Raw genomic sequence first — 20,177 nt, forward strand, 5'->3', positions numbered from 1 at the left:
ACAACCTGAAGCAAAGATATTAATAAGTATAGGAGGTACTGATCACACTGTCCTTCCTCATGTAATCACAGATCACTATTAAATTACTCAGCATCAGACTGAAAGAAGCTTAGAGTCTTCTTTTTCTTACCACAAGGGTCTCAGCATCATTCTTGTCTGGCTGAGTAATTCGAAAGTCACAATTTTTAACACACCCTCCCTGCTCAAAGTCACATTTTTTAACACACCCTCCCTGCTAAAACCAATCCTTGAATGTCAGATGTTTAAAACAGTTATTTCACTCCACTGCTGTATGCCAAGTAATTGAATCATCAGTTTCTGCCGCACTTTCCCTAAGGACAAGCCAGGCATAATGCACAAGCAATGAACTAGCTTGCTTACAGTTCAGTTTTTCTAAGAGCACCTAAGAGCATCTGTTGTAAGGTCTAATTTTTTTTTTCCATGGCGTACAAGTGCAAGACACTGAAATTAAGTCTAATTTGCAGTTTGGGAAGATACGTCATCCTATGCAGATACATTAGAGCTCCCTGAAATGGGAAGAATTCAAAACAAGTGTTTTTAAAACAGGCTTTATTTTAAAGAGGAAAAATATGATACCATAGACTAACCTGTAAGTCAAACCCTTTGGAAGCACAAGGTAAATATTTATGCAAAAGCTGTCTGGTCCACACTGCACAACATTCTAATGCAGTGGAGCTCAGGACGCCAATCCCATTGCGATTTACACAAATCTTTATTTAAGCGACTGAGAACTTTAATTACCTGTCCCACTGGAACAGTAAGGCTCCTCCTCAGATATATCTTAACTAGGCAAGCAGGAAGCTTAATTTTAAAAGCAGCATGGTTGGACTATGGGATACAGAATCAGCCTGTAGCTAAGTGTAAGCCAACTTCTGATATTTTTCATTAAGGGCATAAAATTTGCAACACTCTACCCTGCACCAACAGTTGCTTTAAAGCTGTAGTGTAGCTTTCATCTGTAAGAGAGGGAAAAAGCATTCCATCTTCCTATTCAAACACAAGACCAGCAATAAAAGTGTGAAGTACTAACAGCTGAGAGTTATTCATGAATGACTGCCAAGACATTTAATTTCATATCTTAAGATTTTGAGGAGTTGTAACTAAATCATTCACAAAGAATTAAGTACTGTAGAAAATAACTATGAAGTTATTTCAAGTCTGTATAATTCTTGGGATAGCAACATACAATGCTTGCATTTAGAAAGCAAGCAGAAATACTAGGACACTTTTTTTTTTTTAGCTTATTTTTCTCTAGGAATCTAAGTTCCTTTCATTTTATTTGTTGTGAGCCAAATGGAGAGCTGCAGAAAGAAAGGAACTTTGCTTTCAGAACAGCGGCAGTTTTCTTCAGCATAAATAAAGAGCCCAAGATCAGTCAGCAAAAACAGGTATTTCAGTTATGCAGAACAGCACCTTAATTTTCTTCACAGCTTTTAGCACCAACTATCTGTTGGAATCACTTGCAATAAAAACAACAACTACCTTGATTGGTTGACCAATTAGGAAAAAACCCAAGTCTCAAGGTTCCTGAAATTCACGCTGAAATTCACATAACTTCTGTACAACTGGAGTGACAGTAAACACACTTCTGTATTCCAGTCACTATTTTAAAAAAATATTCATTGTATCTTTCGTTACTATCAATATGTTCCAAAACTGAAACACCATCAGTTCTTTTCAGTATCCAGATAATTCATCTCAGCTGGTACCTATACACTTCAACTTTCCTAATGCCAGTGAATGAGGTGCTCATGGGAATGTGCATGCAGACTGGAAGGTGCTCCTGGGCTTTGCTGCCTCTCTGAATACATGGAATAAGATGATTCAGAGGCCATCAAAATTATCAGAGCTCCCAGTACTACAACCAGGGGGTATCAAAGAATGAAAAGTATAGATAAGGTCTCCACAGACTTGAAGGAAAATGGGAGAAAAATTGTGGAGGTGGTTTTTTATTGGTTTGCTTTAAACCGAAAGTCCAGCATTTCATTGATAACCTGAATAAATATCCAGTTTCTTGAATTATAAAAAGCCAGGAAAGCAAGGAGGGGAAAGTAAAATCCATCATACAGACATCTTAGGCTGATTGCAGTTAGTCAAAATTGTATGATTTACTATGAGCAATGAAGACACTGGATATGTTGCAGAAATGCTTTCACAATCTAAAAAATTGCACTTTTTAACTAAAGTTGTCTGATGAGGCTCACGAGCTGATTTTTCTGTGTTCAGGAGTAGGTATGCAACATACCTATAGAATCAATAGAAGTTATTACTGTGGCAAAACCAGAACTATTCGACTGTATTGCTACACAGCAGTAAGTCATAAAAAATAACGCCATAAAATCTACTTCTAGGTCCCAGCATCAACATGATCCATGTTTTCTTAAAAGACTACCATAAATCAAAGACTCTGCTTGCCTTCTTAAGAAAATGAATTCTCTTTATGTTAATAAACTGTAGGTAAGTGATAACTACTTACTGGTTTGTTACCTTGAGATAAAAATCTGTACTAGTCCAAAATATAGCTAAGAAGCATGTGACAATGCAAACAGAAGGTATCTACAGCATTGCATAACTAGGTAATCTGATGCACACCAACAGCTGTGCTATCTGGGGCAAAGGTTCACTCATGAGAAATTCCATGACACATTTTACCTAGTTTCTGCATCAACTCGCAAGAGTATGAACCTATCAGGCTATTTCTACAAGGCATTACTACATTCAGATTTCAACACACTGGATTTTTAAAAATCTTACCATTAGCTTACAATATAAGGATATAAGGAGGGCATGTGGAAGGTAAATATCAAATCACAACATCCTCATCACAGACAAGAGCTCAGGGGAAGCAAGAATCAAAGGGAACTCCTAGGTCATCAAGTAACATTTACCCCCATTAAGAGGATAACCAAGGGTAATCCTTTTCATACGTTTAAACAACTACCACACAAGGTTAGTTGAATCTTTTTACTCCTCAACTCTTAGAAAGAGGTTGTGCCTGAATCCTTCTGGTTAGAACTTTCTTCTTTCTACCTGGGCCCTAGATTTATTCATGACCAACCTGCAGCAGTTTCTTCTTTGGCCAAAACTGTTTCAGCTTTGTATATCTCTCTTATAAGACCTGTATTTCCTCAAATAAGGGACAGTATCTCTATTTTTTTAATCAGTAATATGAATGGGGGTATCAATACTCTGATATCTTAGTCATAGATAGATTAGATATCTTAGGTTCAGCTGCTTTTCTTTCTGAGCACACCTATGTTGAAATCCTATTACTTCATTTACATTTAATTTGCATTGCTTGACATTGATGGTCTAAGAACTTTTTTAATTGGATCCGGAAGAGGTGAGAGAGCCAAGAACAGTAACAGGGAAAAAAACCAAGAGACACACATAAAATGGCAAAGTATTCTCACAGCTTCTGAAAGCTGATTTTTATTAAAAACAGAAACTGATAATAGTTTACATATCTTTTTCAATTACTTCTTCCTGTTTTAAAAACACATAAAATGGAAGATTTTTAAAATTTTGAACAAAAATAGAATATGTAGTTCAAAAAATTAATTATATCTGCTTAGTAATGGAAGTTTCTTCAAACCTTCCAAAGCTAGAGCTAAATAAATCATGTACATGTATCAGGTGAAGCCTTCCAGTTAATCTTCAGCAACAAGGGCTTATTGAACGTCTACCTCCTCACCAGAAGAAAAAAAAAACCCACAAAAAACACATCACAAAAGCCTTCAAACAAAAAAACCCAAACCAATCAAACCACAAAAAAATTCAAACTCAAAAGCACAGAGCTGTTTGTTAAACAGGCACAACCATCCACACATATTGATACAAAACTTATCCACACAAAACTGACACAAGCCTAACACCCCTGACAGCCCATCTAGTTAAACTAAAGGAAAAACAAAGACAAGATTCTCAGCAGAAGTATCACTAGGTGAGTGTTCTCTCACTGCAGGCTTGTCAGCAAAGCACACTGGTTTCACAGGGAATCTTCCCTTCTCAGAAGGGAAAAAGACTCAGGAATATAGAATTCTACCTCATTTTGTCAGAAAGTAAAAACAATCAAGAAAACATAAATAAGGGTTTAAAAGAATAACTGCTACAGAAAGATAGGTTTCATTTGCTGAAATATTGGGAAATGCCAATTAGCTCATTATCTTCTCCACCACATAAAGCAAACCCCACAATCTATACTGAAGTCTCACATGCCATGTGGCAACTGCACTTCATTTTGCAATGTGTCCTTAAGCACAGAACAAACATCTGCAAAGGCCAGGATTAAAAAAACCAGTAAAATGGTACTGTGTAGTATTCACTAGAGGAGGATGCAGTGGAAAACTATGCAGTACCAGAACAATTTGAGTAATAGTTCAAGAATTTTTAAAGCTAGTGACAATGTCCTGTCATAATTTCCTGCACAACTAATAATTTTGAATTTATTCTGGTAAAAAATAAACTATATAAATTAAAAAGTATAATTGCAAGCATTCATGCATTTTAATCAGCAAAGAAAATGCCCACAAAATAGTTCTACAAAGCACTTCCCTCACCTGCTGTTTCCATTGTCATTTCATGAAAACCCCACAACTGAAGATTGAGTTGTCATTCTTCTTAAGCAACTGAGTCAGTCACCTACAATTTTACTCTGATGGGCTCTTTTTCCCCTCAAGATGGGATGGAAAACCCAAAATCCTCATTCTTTCACAATCAAGTGATTACATGAATATCTAAAAGCTTTATTCTTTGCTTCAAAATAGGTTTTACTATTATGGAGAGTTTGATATGCAAATGCTGACTCTTCTTAGTTACACCAAATTAAAATGTAAGCTCGTCCAAGTTCTGCAGGTTTTGTTCATGAATGAAAACGTGAAGCTGGTCAAAGACTACAAAACCAGTTTGTGACAGAGAATGATCTGGTCATCGATATGTTAAATTTCATAACTATCAACAGGTAACGCAAGCAGTATTTGATTAATCAATCAGAGAACATTCTAAGGAAAAGTGGTGTGTGTAGCTGAGCAAAAACATTTAAAGAGCCAGAAAAGGCACTGGCTAATGTGCAGTCCTGCATTAAGCTGCAGCTCTTCAAGGCTGTTTCTGAATATTTTGTTCTGCTTATACAGACAAGTTTTTTAAATGTTCATTTCAAAACAAAGAAAAAAACCCCCAAAGTAGCTGAATGCACACTATTTCCTACTGAGTAGAAACATCTTTAAGTCTTGGCAGCGGGCAGCTCTGATCCTGACTACCCCTGATTACCCTTTTGGAACATGATGAATTTTTAAAAAAGAAGTAAACATTTGTTGCCTTTATCTGAAGGGCTAGCAAAGTAAGAGTGCAAAGAAATTCAGTACTTTTTCCATCAGATTGCTTTACTTCTAGAGTTTACTATGGAATTATTCGATACCTCCACACTTACAAATAAGAAGTTAGCTATGATCAAGTAAAACTATTAATCAACAAGTCGTATAAAATTAAGCATATTACAAATATGGGTGTTTGAATTTCGCAGCCTTAAAACCAAGCCTGAAAACAGACAGCCAGTTCACTAACACCTCCTAAACCAACTAACCAAAAGGCACAGGAGATGCTTCTGAGGAGCATATTACAAATTTAACGTGTTTGCAATACATTTTTCCCCCCCAGTCAGAATGGCTTGCCCTGGGTTCCCAGATCTACTTCTTTCTTAATTCTAACAACGTTTGGAAAACGAGCACCGACTAAGGGCGCAGAGCCTTCCCACGCTCCAGAGCGCCCCGGTCGCCCCCGCCGGGACGCCGGCCCAGCGTTACTTACAGTGCTGCTTGTGCACTATGAGCTTCATGAGCGCGGCGGGGAGGAGATGCCGGCAGGACCCTGAGCGCCGCAGGGCGAAGAGCGGCCGCCCGCGGGCCGTCCGCGTTTGTGCGGGGCCGCCGCTCCCCGCCCGCCGCCGCCCCATTGGCGCAGGGCGGGCCCGGCCCACGCCGGAGCGGGGCCGTGCCCGGGCGCCGCCGCCGCATTGGCCGCGCGGGGCCCTCGCTCCGCCCGCCCGACGGCCGCCGGGGGCGGAACGCCCGCGGAGCGGAGCGGAGCCGGGCGGCCGCCAGCCCCGGCCGGGCGGCGCTCCGCAGGGAAGAAGGGAGGGAAGGAGGGAGGGAGGGAGGCGGCGCAGGACCCGTCTGACACGGGGCCAACGCCGAGCCCCGCCGGGCCGAGCTGCGGCAGCGCCGCGCCGAGGGGAGGGGTCCGGGCGGGCATCGCTCCGCAGAGCCCCGCGGTCATCACTTACGTGGCCTGTGCCGCCGGCCCGAGTCCACCCTCCGGCGCAGCCTGCATTTCTTGGCCGGGGAGCCGTGGCTGAGCGGCGGCAGCTCCGGGCGGAGCAGCAGCGGGTGCGACGCCTCCCCGCAGCCGCCGTTGCTCAGCGGCGGGCCCGAGGGGTGGAAGCCGTTCTGCAGCAGCCCGCCGAGCAGCGAGCAGGAGGCGGCGGCGGGCGGCGGCGGCCCCGCCGGGGCGGCGGGCTGGGCGCGGAGCCGCTCGCCCATGGCGGCCGCCTGTCCCCTTTGTGTCCCGGCTCAGCCCCGGCTGGGCGCGGCGGAGGCTCCGCTCATGCCGGCGCCCGTGCCCGCAGCCCCGTGCGCTGGATGCGGCGCCCGCCCCCCCCGGCGCACGGCGCACGCGTCCTGCCCGCAGCGCTGCAGAGGGGCGGCCGCCGCCCTCGCCGGGGACGCGGCGACCCCCCCACCGGGCAGCGTGCGCGCTCCCGGCGCCGCGCCCCGCACCTGCGGGCTCCGCCAGCAGCCGTGGGAGCGCGGGCGGGCACGGCCGCTCCCCGAGCTGCCCCCGGTACAACTGCGGGGTGGGCCGGCCTCGCGACCCTGGTCGGTCCCCTGTGACCGGCTGCGGTGTCATTTTCGCCTCGGCGTGCCCTGACGCACACTCGTGACTCAGGTATCTGTGTCTCGGAGGCCTCCGTGCGCTCCTCGTACGCCCCAGGCACACCTCGTACCCCACACAAAGTTATTCGTACATCGGCATCAACGTTCAAGTTTTTGTCTACATTATCACGTGCCACTCATCAGCTTAGAAAGACTAGTATGACCTTGAATGAGTTTGACCTCATGCTTTTTTTTTAGTATCTTGGCTTTCCCTGCACTGCACTGATAATCTTGTGACTGTGATTTATTCGCTGACCGCTGAGACATCCAAGTGTAAAGACACATTTTCTGAATGAAATGTACCAAATATCAAGTGGAGATAAAACTGGGTGACCTGTGCTGTGGTGTCAATGTGTATACTTGAAAAGAAACACTAATTGAATTTTTCTGTGCACGTGAAGGTCATTTCTTTATACAAACTGCCAGTCACTACATGCATGCTTGTCCTTAAAGTAAAAATAGGTCCCATAATGGCTCCTCCTTACACCTAGAATTAGTACAGGACATAAGCCCTCCACTGTAGAACACGTACCAAGAATGAAGAGCTGTTATAACTGCCTACAGAAGACATTGCTTCATGAGAGGTTACCCGACATTCTCTCCACTTCTTGTCTACGACCAGAACATTATGTTTAGGTAACTGGAGGCAAGCAATAGAAACGCATACGCACCAAGTTGGGAAAATGAAGAAAGAGTGTTCAAGAACAAAGTAAAATTTTCTTCCTAAAACCCTGTATGATGTTCTGAAGATGATTTAAACACTTAGAATTTTCCTCATACCCTAATGCATAAGCACTTGCTGTAATTGCCAGCCCTAAAGCGATTGCACTGAAGAGGGTAGGAAGAAAGACTGGCTACACACATTTATTGCCAGAAGGAGCTGTAGTGCTTCCAAAACTGTGAAATTCTTTGAGAACTCCCTAACATAACTAATTATGCTTAAACTACAAAGCTGAAGGGTGTTGCCTGGAATGGCACAGACCTTCATGCCATTTGTTGGCAGTGCTAGGCAGCTGGCTGGGTATGCTTTGTGACCTTTGGTTATCAAGTCAGACCTCTCAGGGCATGAGGAATCTTTGCTGCCACTGTCCTCAGCTGGTAACAGTTGTCCCCTTCTCCGTCCCTGACACAGAAACTGACTGCACATACAGCCAGCCAGATGCAGAACCTGGGACCATTCCTGCAAGCCTGTTTTTCCCTGCAATTGCTGGGAGCAGACACATGAGCAGTTACTGTATCTCAGGCAACTTTACCTTACTCCAACAAAAGCATGCGCACCTTTAACTGCATACTTAAATGTCCTTGTGGTAGGAGAGCAGTCCTTCCATTAACTCTGCAATGGAATACTGTACCTGTTTCAAGTACTGTGCCCAGTTTTAGGCTTCTAAAAAACTTGTGGAATAACTAACAAAGGATTAAATAAAAACATCGAGTTCCAGTCTATGAAATGAAAGATTTGAAGGAGTATTCACTTCTGGAACAGGTATCAGCAAAGGAAATACATCACAGTTGCTGAGAAACAAGAAAATTCCTAAGTTGTAAGTGCATTTAAGGAAATTCACTTTACACTGGAGGCAGACATTTCCTAGCACAAAGTTAGACAAGCATTAGACTGAACTGGAAGACTCAACTGTCCACTGCTGACAAGTATTTAGAAAAAGTTAAATATCTGTGAGGAACGGTCTAGGTAGAGTTGATCCAGACTTGCAGCAAGGAGAGGACATCTTTTTGAGGTTCTTTCTAATCTTTTATTTCTAATTAAATATTTCCCTAATACTTTGCTGTAAATATTGCAGAATTATGCCCAAGATAGAAGCGGACTGGACTGTGCTGCATGGAAGAAGTAGGTCAGGAAATACTGTTAGAATATGATCCAAATCACTGGCAAGTTCAGGGAGAGTATAGACCAATGACATATAACAACAACAAATGTCACCTCAGATAATGCTGGAGAAAATATTAAAACAGTGAAATGGTAAAGACTGTCCAAATCAAGTGACAGGCTTTATGTACAGGGATGGATTAATTTCTAAGAGTGCAAGTTTCCCTGATCACGTAAGCTCTCCAGCAGGAATGCATATAAACACTTCCCAAACCTTTCCTTGTGGAAAGATTGTTTCAAACCGAGGTGCTGCTTTAACAAAACAATTTCTCTCTTGTACTTATGAATATCACATGAATGGATTTCTGCATCGTAAAATACCATCTTTTTCACATTATTTTTGTTTACACTTGTTTAATTTTGGAACAAGCTCTTAGAAAGGTTTTACATACACTCTTCAGTTTTGATTTCACAAATCTTCTGCATTGTAAATCAAAACAAAGAAAATAAGATTAGAGTATGTTTAATGTATTATCTCTAAGGATTTAAAACGAAAGAATCTCATGTCCTCAGGTGTATATAGCATTGCTTATTTTGGGCACAGGCAAATTACAGTGTAATCTATTTGGTATTCAGGGGGAAAAGACATGAGTCTTTTGAATTAATAAAGCTGAAACTTGGAGCAAATGAACTGTTCAGCCTAATTGCACCAGCTGTGAGCCACAGGTAGGATCACAGCACCCAATTTTATGAACTCACTGCCTGATGTAGTGATGTAGACAGCCTGTGCTCTTCCAATATTCTGCACAGAGCTAGGCTGGTGATGTGAAGGCTTTAACATTATACTTAGTATTTGAAAATCTGAAACATGATAGAAAACATAATCCAGAAGAAATATGACAGAAGTGATAATGTCACATCCTCAAAACAGAACAAAAAGAAGCAATAAGCTGTCCTGAGCAGTTGGTTCAACTGTCAGAGTCTGCTGGGTTTTCATTGATATTATTTGAGACAACACATCACAGCACAACTGGCTGCAAGCACGTACTGTTTTTAAGAGGTACCACACTCCCTTCTCTTCATACCACATATACACATTCAGTAAGTTACTGCCTACTCTACATCCCCTTATATTACCTTCTATATACTTTATACATGTTTCAATTGCTGCAAATCAAGAAGTAGGTGGAACATCTCTGTCCATGAAGTTATAACATGTATTACAAATTCGGTTTCTAATGGTGCAGCCAAAGTAAATTTTTTCTCTTTCTTTTACTCTAACTTTCTAAACAAACCCTATTCGACAGTTTTCAGTCTAATTTGCAAGAAAACAATCCAGATAGAATCTAGGTACAATACTGACAAACAAAATTAAGGATGATTCCAGTTTTTTCAAAATTAATGTTTACTCAGTATTTCTGTCTTTCTGAACTGGAGTAGGTGGAAACTACTTGTTTATTTTAAAATATTTTCTCATACACTTCACTGTAAACTAGCAATCTGGTGGCAAAAGGACTACAAACACATTGTATGCAGAAGAATCCAGGACACAAATGTACTCAGAACAGTGAACAAGTCTGCTGTACTGACTCACTGCATAAAACACATTTGCACAACTCCATGGATTATTGCATACTTGCCTGCATTTCAGACATTCAGCTTTCTATCACCTCTTTTTATTTGTTTAGAAACCCAGAGGGCAAGGCTGCAATTCTCTAACTCTCAGAGTCAGTTTCAACTAACTGCTGACTACCTTGCAGTTAAGATACTTGGCCCCAGGATCCAAAGTGCTGTGGTCTACCTTTTACAGCTTCAAAACCATTGGAACAAAAAAAAAAATCAAATAAAAGAAAAACCCACAAAAAAACCCCAAACCCCAAAAAACCAACCAAAATATCCCATCCTTTCAGATATGTTATCATCAGGCAACCTGGCCTGAAATTTTTTAGGAACCTATGAAGATTAGCTACTCTTCCCTCATTCCATGGGGCTTCCATAGTCCTGGTCTAAGACTAAGCTAAAATATCATCAAACAAGTGCAGTTCACATGTAAATCACACAAGAACAACAACCACAAAAAAAATCTTACAGAGCACCAGTGGTGTTACTGTAATTCAAAGGCAGCTGGCTATAAAGCTTTGGGCATATTTTGGAGAGCCGTGGTAATGAGATGCATGTACACATCTTCTTAAACCACACAAATTGTATTATGCAATGCAAGGAGTGAAATGAAACAAACTTGTGGTATAGCTGCCTGCAGATTTACGTTCAAGGGGCTACTGGCACTCTGCCAATCCAGTTTATATTCTACTCATATTACTTCTGTGTTTATCCTGTTTCTGCAGTGCAGGACAGTCACACTAGTTTTTATTCAATTTTTCCTCTTTGAAAATAAAGCAAATACAGTATAGCATAATACTATTAAGAACATTCCTTGCAAAAAATCAGATACTGTTGATTTGTTTTAGGTATATTCACATACAACACATATCAAATGGAAAGCACCAAGTCTAGGAGTCTGTTAGTTCTTCCTTCTTTTTAGAACTGGGAAAAAACACCCAAACTGTTTTGGTGTATGCAGTACCTTTGGTAGACACATGTTTTTTTAAAGTTCTTTTTCTCATAAATTGCAGGACTAGAAGACCAACAGTCAAACATAACTATATAATGAGAAATGATAGAGTGTAAATCAAATGGGACAAAACATCTCTAACTGTGTAAAATTCTTATCTGGAAAATGCAATGACAAAAGGGACCCAAAGGCCTCTAGTATTATTGGTGTGATCACAGGAAAGCCAAGGAAACCTTACTATGACAACAGCTAGCTAACATGAAAATTCTGCTTTCCCCAGATAGTAAGGCATCTGAGAGGGGAAACTGATTGCAGATGACAGAGGAAATAAAGGGCACAAATTGAGTCATATGCCTAAATCTTTGTCAGATTGAGGACAAGAAAGATTATACTAAGACCATCAGTTCCTTCCCTTCCCACCCACCTACTACTGCAGGCTCCTTTTATTTATGCCTTCTGTGACAGTTAAAGATCTGTTGATGTTATGAAGAAAAGCCCTGCAGAGTTGAAGCTCATCTCCCCCTCACTTTCACCAAGGGACAGAAACATGGAGAAAGGCACTCTGTCTAAGCAAGAACTTTGCTTTGGCAGTCTGAACAGCCCTTAATGAGCAGTGTTCTTTCCCTTTGTTGATGAAAATACAGCATAGATAGATCTCCTGGCCCAAGCACCAAGCTTGGTGTCCTGGCAAGCCAGTTTGAATGCTACCTGGAACCCGGAATGGACTAGGACACAGAATCATAGAATGGTTTGGGTTGGTTAAAGACCATCTAGTTCCACCCCTGCCATGTATAGGGATGCCACTATCAGATTAGGGTGCTCAGGGCCGCAGCCAATCTGGCCTTGAACAGTCCCAGGAATAGGGCATCTGCAACTTCTCTGGGCAACCTGCTCCAGTGCCTCACCATCCTCAGAGCAGAGAATTTCTTCCTAACAATATCTAATCTGAATTTCTCCTCTCTTAGTTTAAAACTGTTCCCCTTGTCCAATCACTATCCACCCATGTAAGAGAAATGACTTACACATCTAACAGCAATAGCCAACACTAAGGAATAACAGTCAGAAGAGTACATAGGTGTAGTCTGATCTTACCATCCTGCCCATCCCTGTGGCCAGCCTTTGCAGCAGTCCAAGTGGTTTCTACAGTTATCCTCTGGCAGTTCTGAGATGAGGTTAGAGATTGTGGTTGCTGTCTTTCATCCCAACTGAAAAAAAGCATGCAGCAGTCACAAAGCAGTGATAACCTTTTCCCTCTAAAGCCTTTTCTGCCAATATCTCTATGGCCAGCTACACAATTACCTTAATTTACACTTACTCTCCACAACTTTAACTGATCCCTGGCAGAGCTGTTGGTGCTCTTCTTTTATAGGAAACAAAAAACTTAAGTGCCTTATTTTAGACATTTAAAATAAAACTCCCCAAATTAGTAACATTTATAATCTAGTCCTTGATTATTTCTTAGGAGTATCAGCCTGTGAAGATAAAGTAGGTGTTGGAGGTGAATAATCTTTTTTTTCCCACGCCATAGTTTCTATTCTGCAAAGAGCTTTAAAAAAACACAAACTGGTAATGGATTCAAACTATTAGGTATCTAAAAAAGCTAAAAAACTAATTTCAAATACACTCTCCTTTGTCTCTATCAAATCTATCTTGTACCTCAGTATTTGGCTCAGTGTACTGCTGCTTATCTTTAACTATCAAACCTAAATATACAAAATGTAATTGGAAAACATGCAAGTTCACAACCCACTGATTGAGAAATACTGTTCATCATTATAAAAAAAACTATTGCAACAAGTGGCAGAGCATTTGTTAGAGAAAACAACGGCCTTTGCTCCTGACTGCTCCCCCACAGACAATTATCCTCATGTATCTATACATACTGGTTTTGCTTGCCTGAATGTCTTCACTTTCTTTTCAATTCAGCATTTTTACGTGGTCCTTCACAATGCAATCAGGAGGGAAGCGACAGTTTTAAAGCAAGCACTTAAAGACAGAATGGCTAACAAGTATGAAAGACTCACTCTTCCTTATTCAGCACTGCCACATCTGAAGAGGAGGAGAAACTGGTTCTACCATCAATAGTCAGCTGCACAGAGATTTTTTACTTGCACTGGTCTGTACTCCCAGAGCTTAAATGCTGACATGAAATTCCATGGATATTAATGACAATGAAACAGGTAACAACAGAGAACTTCACTTCCTATGCCTGTGTGTGAAAGAGGAAAAAAAGGCATCTCTTGGAACCAGCTAGACACACTGCAGACAGAACTGGCTTACTCCTCTAACTCAGGAGGAAACACACAGTGTCCACTAGAGTGTAGAAAGGACACAGAGGTTTTATTTTTTTTCTTCTAAAATAGTCCAGAGATGGGAATCAGAGTAAAACAGAAACATGCCACACCTTTAGGATTTCTCCACTAGCAGGGAAGTGTATGTCTGAATGAGGATTCAAGCACATGGTTAAGTCCAAACACCACAACTCATCTGGAGTTAAAACCTTAGTACAATATGACTGTGCTTTCAGACAGATAAACCTTTCTGTTTAGGTTGAAAAAACATTTAATGTGTCCTTGTGAGATGAAGCTGAAACCACAGACAATAATACTCAAATGCTAATATTTTTAAAAATACCTTTTTTATGCATGCTTGCAAAGAATGAAAGTCTTGTGTAGGAAGGGACTATGCTATAAATGACAACTTTGGCCCTAAAGGCTCCAACTACCTAGCAACAAAGAAGGGAAGCAACCTTATGCTAACGTTGGGTATGTTTGCCATATTAATGTCTTCTGAATATTTCTGGAATTAGTGACCTTTCAAAGTAATTATCACAGTGAAGAGTCTGTTCCATGCAATCCATTTTGTTTTGTTCAAGAGGCCAATTTAGAGCTTTCAGGTTTTCACAAGATCAATACAAACTATGTACACACAAAAAAGAAAAACAGAACTATAATCACAGACCTCCGTCTTTTCATTAGATACATGGTGAAAAAAACCCTGCAATAGAAAATAACTTTCAGGGTCTCTCCTGAATAGGAGGCAACTTGTATTCCACTGCAGGAACCTTAGCGTCACCAAAATATTTGTTTTCTTGTAATAAAACATAACTAATACAAACACACACTTGGTCTAATGGGAATTTAAGTCTCAAAGATATGATATGGGTCTTCAGAACAAGTTCTTTTAAACAATTATTAACCTCAAAGGCTCTAAGAAACATATATGCCAATCGCCATGGAGTACAAAGATTTTGTATTATCTTGTAACATATGGCAGAATACCCTGAGACATACTTTGGCACTCACATAGGAAGTCTTAATTATACACATTTATTGTTCTTTTCAACCCAAAATGGTAAATCAGACTCTTTGACCTCATGAACACTGCTAACCAAATTTGTTGTATTTAACCTTATTTTCTCATGGAAGTCAGATAAAGAAGCTACAGTTTCTTTTGGTGCCAGCACTGTTGCACATAGAATGGGAAAACATAGCACTATGTATCTCCTGTAAAACAGGAGATAAAGATACTTGTTTTTGTTTAGAAAACCCTTGTATATCCACTGAAAACAGAACTGGTACAGCTAAGACATCTATCCCTCATATTTTTTGCCTGACTGCTCTAAATATAGTATGCATTAACTGATTTGATTTCTCTCCATTTATAAAATTTACTTAATATACCAAAGGTGATATTGCTCTTAAAAGGAAAGAGGAAAACAAAACAACAAACACCCAAACAAACAAAACCCCAAGACATAAACAAAAACCCCAAATAAAAACAAACAAATGAACGAAACAAAACAACAAAAACCGAGAAAATATAAGCAGAACAAGCACATAAATCAGAAAGGTACAGCTACCCTGTCAGATAAAGGTATGGAAGGTATGAGAAAAATACTGATGCAGGGGTTATGAGGCATCAGTGGTCATGGATTGCAAATAACAGAATACCCACAAATGATATTACATTAGTCTCCATTCACAGGCACAACTGCAATCTGATATAAGCTGAAATTGATATGTGTGACCTAAAATCCTAAACCAAAAAAAGATGTCTGATTCATTACCTCCTTATTATTGACAGTTTTCAGACCTTAGATCCTCCCAGAACAAACTAAAGAACACATACATAAACAAAGTAATTTTTAGAGATTAATTCCTATATTTTGAGGCAAATGCAAAGAGCACTGGTGATTGGCACAGCATGACTACTTTCATAGGAATAGCAAAGATAAACAATCAGTGAAACATTAACCAAAAATAACCTCAAAAAATCAAACAAAAAAAGCATATCTTTCCTGCAGAGAGAAATCAGTCTGGAACCCTAATTTCAGTGAACTGAAAGGCTGCGATTAAAACAAAAATCCTACAGTTCTCCATCCCTAATCACCAACCAAGTTTAGGTTTGATTATAAGCAGATTGACTTCAGTCACAGTACAAAGTGATAAAAGGCAAAAGGAAGTAGACGTAACATAGCTCTGAATTTAAATACTTTGCAACTACACAGTGCTCTGTACCCACAGATCTTCAGACCCTTCACAAAATGCGAATAACTGTACCTCTCACCTCTCATTTAAAGAAACAAAAGCAACAATGACAAAACAAAAAGTAGTGAGAACTGAGAAGGACCTGCAGACAGGTCTCACCTTCAAACTGAAATCTACATTTGGATCAGTTTGACCCAAAGCAGAAATTGAAATGCTCATGCCCCTCAACTGGAAAATTTAGCAGCAGAATTCCAGAGTCGTTCTCGGATTTTTAACTTGTTTGCCTAGGCAGGGTCAGTGCTGAAATGGAAACCTGAAATTCTGATGATTTTCAAACATAAGTCTATCTTAATTTTCTTACAGAAATTGCCACTTTTCTCACTCACAGATTTAAGAAACAGCTTCAGTTCCCCAGAAGCTGTATTCTCAGCAAAACTGGCTATTAATCTAGCAGTGCTTTAGGCAGGCTGATTAGCAGCTGAACTTACATTTCATCAGACAGAGAACAAGCTGTCTTCCATTTCAAATGACAGGGCCCTGGAAAGACTCCTCCTTCATGCTGCTTATTGAAAACAGGATCCATTTAAATTTAAAAACAAACAAACAAAACCCCTTGCTTGCAGTTTCAGCAAATTAATTCATCAGTATTATCTTCCTTTATTGAAGTTCCTTGAGCCTATTAGAAACACACATTTTCACTTTACTGACGTTTTGCTGTTCTGCTTGTAAAATTCATTGAACAGCTGCCTATTTATCTTTGCATGTACATCCACACAAGTTGTGTCATCTGGCCGTTACCAGTATGATCAAAGTTCCAAGCACACAGGTAACTGACCTCAAAGCATGGTGTTTGAAGTCCTTGTTTGACATGATTTGTGTTACTCCCTACGTCAATAGTTATTTTATCTGTTGTTTGTTATATTTACAACTGAACAAAATAACGAGAATAGAAACTACTACTCAATCCAGCTTTCTTAAGACATTCTCCTGTTTCAGTACAGGAATAATTTCAGCTATACTAGCCTACTTTTTAAGAATAAGGCTGTACAGTATCTGCAGTGAATATGATTAATTTCTAGTGTTACTATAAATTTAAGCTCTCAATTTAAAAATCATAGTTGAGAAACATGAACATCTCACTAAAATATGCCAGGCTTTCTTCTTCATTGCTTCAGCTGAAAATCATTCAGAACTATTACAATAAGATTGTGTTTCATATTTTCATTGCATGATGAACACCCAACAGGGAGGCAACCTGTGACTTCTTTAGGGAAGAGTGTATGTATAGCCAAATGAAACCGGGTTCCCAGTAACCAGGGACACTGAACTTTGATATGAGTTAATGATACAGAGGAAGAAGAGGAACAAAGGCAACTGAGGGGGGTGAAAGGGGAAGATGAGTAACAGACTTACCTAATAAGAGGCCAGAAATCCCAAGTTTATAGGCTGGGTTCTCTTCCCTTTATAGGCAGGCATTGGCATTAGTTGTGGTTTCATCAGATCAGACCTGCACTGTGATAGTATCTTACAAACTGCAGCCAAGGCGGAGTGCGGAGGGCAGGGAAAGACAAAGAAACAAAACAGAAAGAGTGGATTAGAGGCGACAACATGGTATCATATCCATCCCAAGAAAATATGGCATGAATCTTCCCACCATACCCATATCAATGTTCTCAATAGTATTCAAACAATTTATTAAGAATTCTGAGGTGAAAAGTTTATTCAGAAGAATGTTCATGTGATGAGGCTTTAATAAATCACCGTTCCTGGATGGAAAGAAATACATACCACATTAGATTTTCCTCCTCGAAGTACACTGCTTAAACTCTTGGTGGCCATGTCTGCTTTAGACACCCAGAACCTAGCTATATACCATCCACCTAAAACTGAAATCAAAACATCAGATTAAAGAAATTTGCATGTGTAATACATCCTTGAGCAGCACTGTGGTATAATTTGCAGGGTATAGGTACATTTGTTATACCCAAAATCAAGCCTCATGTCTAGTTGTAACAGCAACAGCCAGTAGCATCTATTTCTGAGTCACTTGTCTTGGATAATTAGTTTGCCAAGAGCATGAGTCACCAAGTCAGAAATTAGTTAGAGAATGACTCATTTCTAACTTTATACTAATATTATACTTAAAAATAAAAAGGACTCCTCTCTTACCCCAAAATTGTTACATGTTTTGGTTCTTTTCACAATCCCAAAATGTGCTTTATATAGAAAATCTGGATTAAATGTTGGAATAATTATCTTCTCTTTATAATGCCATTCACTCAGAAAGATCCTACAGTGCTTTATAAATGTGTGTGTATTTTTCAGTGCACCCACATATATGATGAAGTGTGGCAGTATGACCGTACTTGGCAACATTATACAAAAGCACCTGACTGAATCTGCAGTCAGATCCTGTAATTTGTTGAAACAAGAAGGGAAAATTCAGATGCACAAAACTGAATTAGTAACAATGAAATTTTGCTGTTTACACCTTTTTGCAAAATGGGGTTTATTCTGACTACAAAGGGTCAGATCAACCAGTATGTGGTAACACTCTTCATTTCAGTGGGAATCTTCCAGTTTCTTCAGATTTCAGCTGTGACCAAAGTTTCAGTAAGGAAGGCTGACCTGTTTCATAACTCTGCTTATTCTTGGCTCCAGCACATTGTGACAACATGAGGCAGGGCAGCATCAAATTGAGAACAAGATGTTAAACTGCATTTGGAAATACTCTCTAACTCTGCAAGTCTGGTTATGCCCAAAGACTGCAATCCAGGCAGCCACCTGCATATTTGAGTCCTTGCTGAAGAATTGCCAAAGATGTAACTTACGATTTAGCCAATCTAAGACTGCCTAACACAAGAGAAGCAGCCCTGCCCTTCTGTCCCACCAGCACTTCTGCCTGCTCTTCTGCTGTTCCAGTATCTGTTTGGCCACATAGATCTACTTGCTGATTTGGCTGAAAATAATGGCATAAGAACATGTTAAAAAAAATTAGCTGCTCATTAGTCCACCCTCTGAGAAGCAACTGAGACTTCCTAAGTTTTCATCATCGTTCATCTGCTGGTTCCCTCTGAGTGAAGAAGACTTTTTCTCTTCAAGGACTGCAAAGAGCACTGTTGTCCAATTGCAAGGCACAAATACAGTCTCTTTTTTTCAGAAGTATGATTTTGTTCTACGCAGGGCAGATGTCTAGCTCATATCAAGCTCTCTGCCTTCTGTTTTTCCTACAGGATGGGCAATGCTCAGCCTGTAATATAGTAAAATATAAGCTTTAAAAAAAAAAAAAGACGAGCTCACAGGAAAACAGGAATCCCCTGGGCCATTTGCTATTGTCAAAGAACCATTATTTTCAAGTCCTTTAAAGATAAATCACTGGTTAAGAAATTTTTTTCTAAATGTTCATTCCTTGCCCTTTTATCGTACTGTAGGATAACCATGTAACCCAAAACTAGACATTAATTTTGATATCTAAACTAAGAGGCTAGTGAAGAAAGCAAGGTTCCTCCAGAGAGTAATTTGGATTACACTTTTATTGCTTAGCTGTGCCAAGAGTTAAACAAGAGTTTAACTTAGGCCTGAATCCATTCTGAGCATTTCTCACCACTGGCTGTACAGGAAGCTCAAGTTAAAACATCTGAAGGTCAGTGGCGTGACAATACCGCTCCAATCACATCTTCACGTGAGTTAAAGCAGAAGCCCTGAGTGCCCAAAGCCATGATGGCATTCCAAAGAAGGGTACATTATGTCAGAGAACAGCACTGATTTCTGAGGTCAAGACAGCTGGCTGACACTTGGCAAGAATAACAGAAGCTCTGTCTTGGGTGTCAGAGACAGAAAGATGAGAAATACTACACTGAAATACTGTAATGGCTACACTGTAACATAGTCTGCTCCTTGGATTTAGCCCACGTTATTTGAGCAGTAAGTTTCTTGCTCTTGATCCACATCTTTTTGAGGATATATATATTTTATTTTTGAGACACAGAAGTGTCCAGTCTTTTGGCTTCTACACAGAACTTATATATGGATGTACACACACATCCCCTCCTTTAGTGGAAATCCTTCAGTTTCTTCAACTATCAGCTATATATCTGATATATATTTAGATATATCTTGGTATCTTGGCCAGTTTCCCTATTTCAAAATTGCATTACTCTAGATATGTATTGACTTCATGTTCCAATTTACTTGTTAAGTTTTTAGTAAGATGACAGAGCAACAGTTGAGAATGTAACTTCTAAAAATATACTTGGTAAAATCTTCTGGGGCTGTTCTGAGGGCTCTGAGACCATTAGGCAGCTATTTAGAACCTGTATTTTACATAACACTACAAAAAAAAA

General features: G+C 40.2%; 1 protein-coding gene across 7 annotated transcripts in view; it reads right to left on the reverse strand.

The window, feature by feature from the left end:
• PANK1 (pantothenate kinase 1) overlaps window positions 1-20,177 on the reverse strand; it is a 38,437-nt gene extending 18,260 nt beyond the window's left edge. The window contains exons 1-4 of one of the 7 annotated variants that reach the window (XM_064662866.1): window positions 17,623-20,177; window positions 17,248-17,366; window positions 13,369-13,553; window positions 12,437-12,549 (exon numbers count right to left, since the gene is read on the reverse strand). Coding sequence is in view for 4 of the 7 variants with exons in the window: in XM_064662861.1 (XP_064518931.1) it covers window positions 6,302-6,557 (256 nt within the window). In the remaining 3 variants the exon portion in view is untranslated. Of the gene's footprint in view, window positions 1-5,826; window positions 5,977-6,301; window positions 6,673-6,794; window positions 6,940-12,436; window positions 12,550-13,368; window positions 13,554-16,322; window positions 16,634-17,247; window positions 17,367-17,622 lie in introns of those variants that run through there. The other 6 variants (XM_064662867.1, XM_064662862.1, XM_064662865.1 and 3 more) reach the window with 6 other exon arrangements.

Source organism: Pseudopipra pipra, chromosome 8, assembly GCF_036250125.1.
Source record: "Pseudopipra pipra isolate bDixPip1 chromosome 8, bDixPip1.hap1, whole genome shotgun sequence".
Taxonomy (NCBI): domain Eukaryota; kingdom Metazoa; phylum Chordata; class Aves; order Passeriformes; family Pipridae; genus Pseudopipra; species Pseudopipra pipra.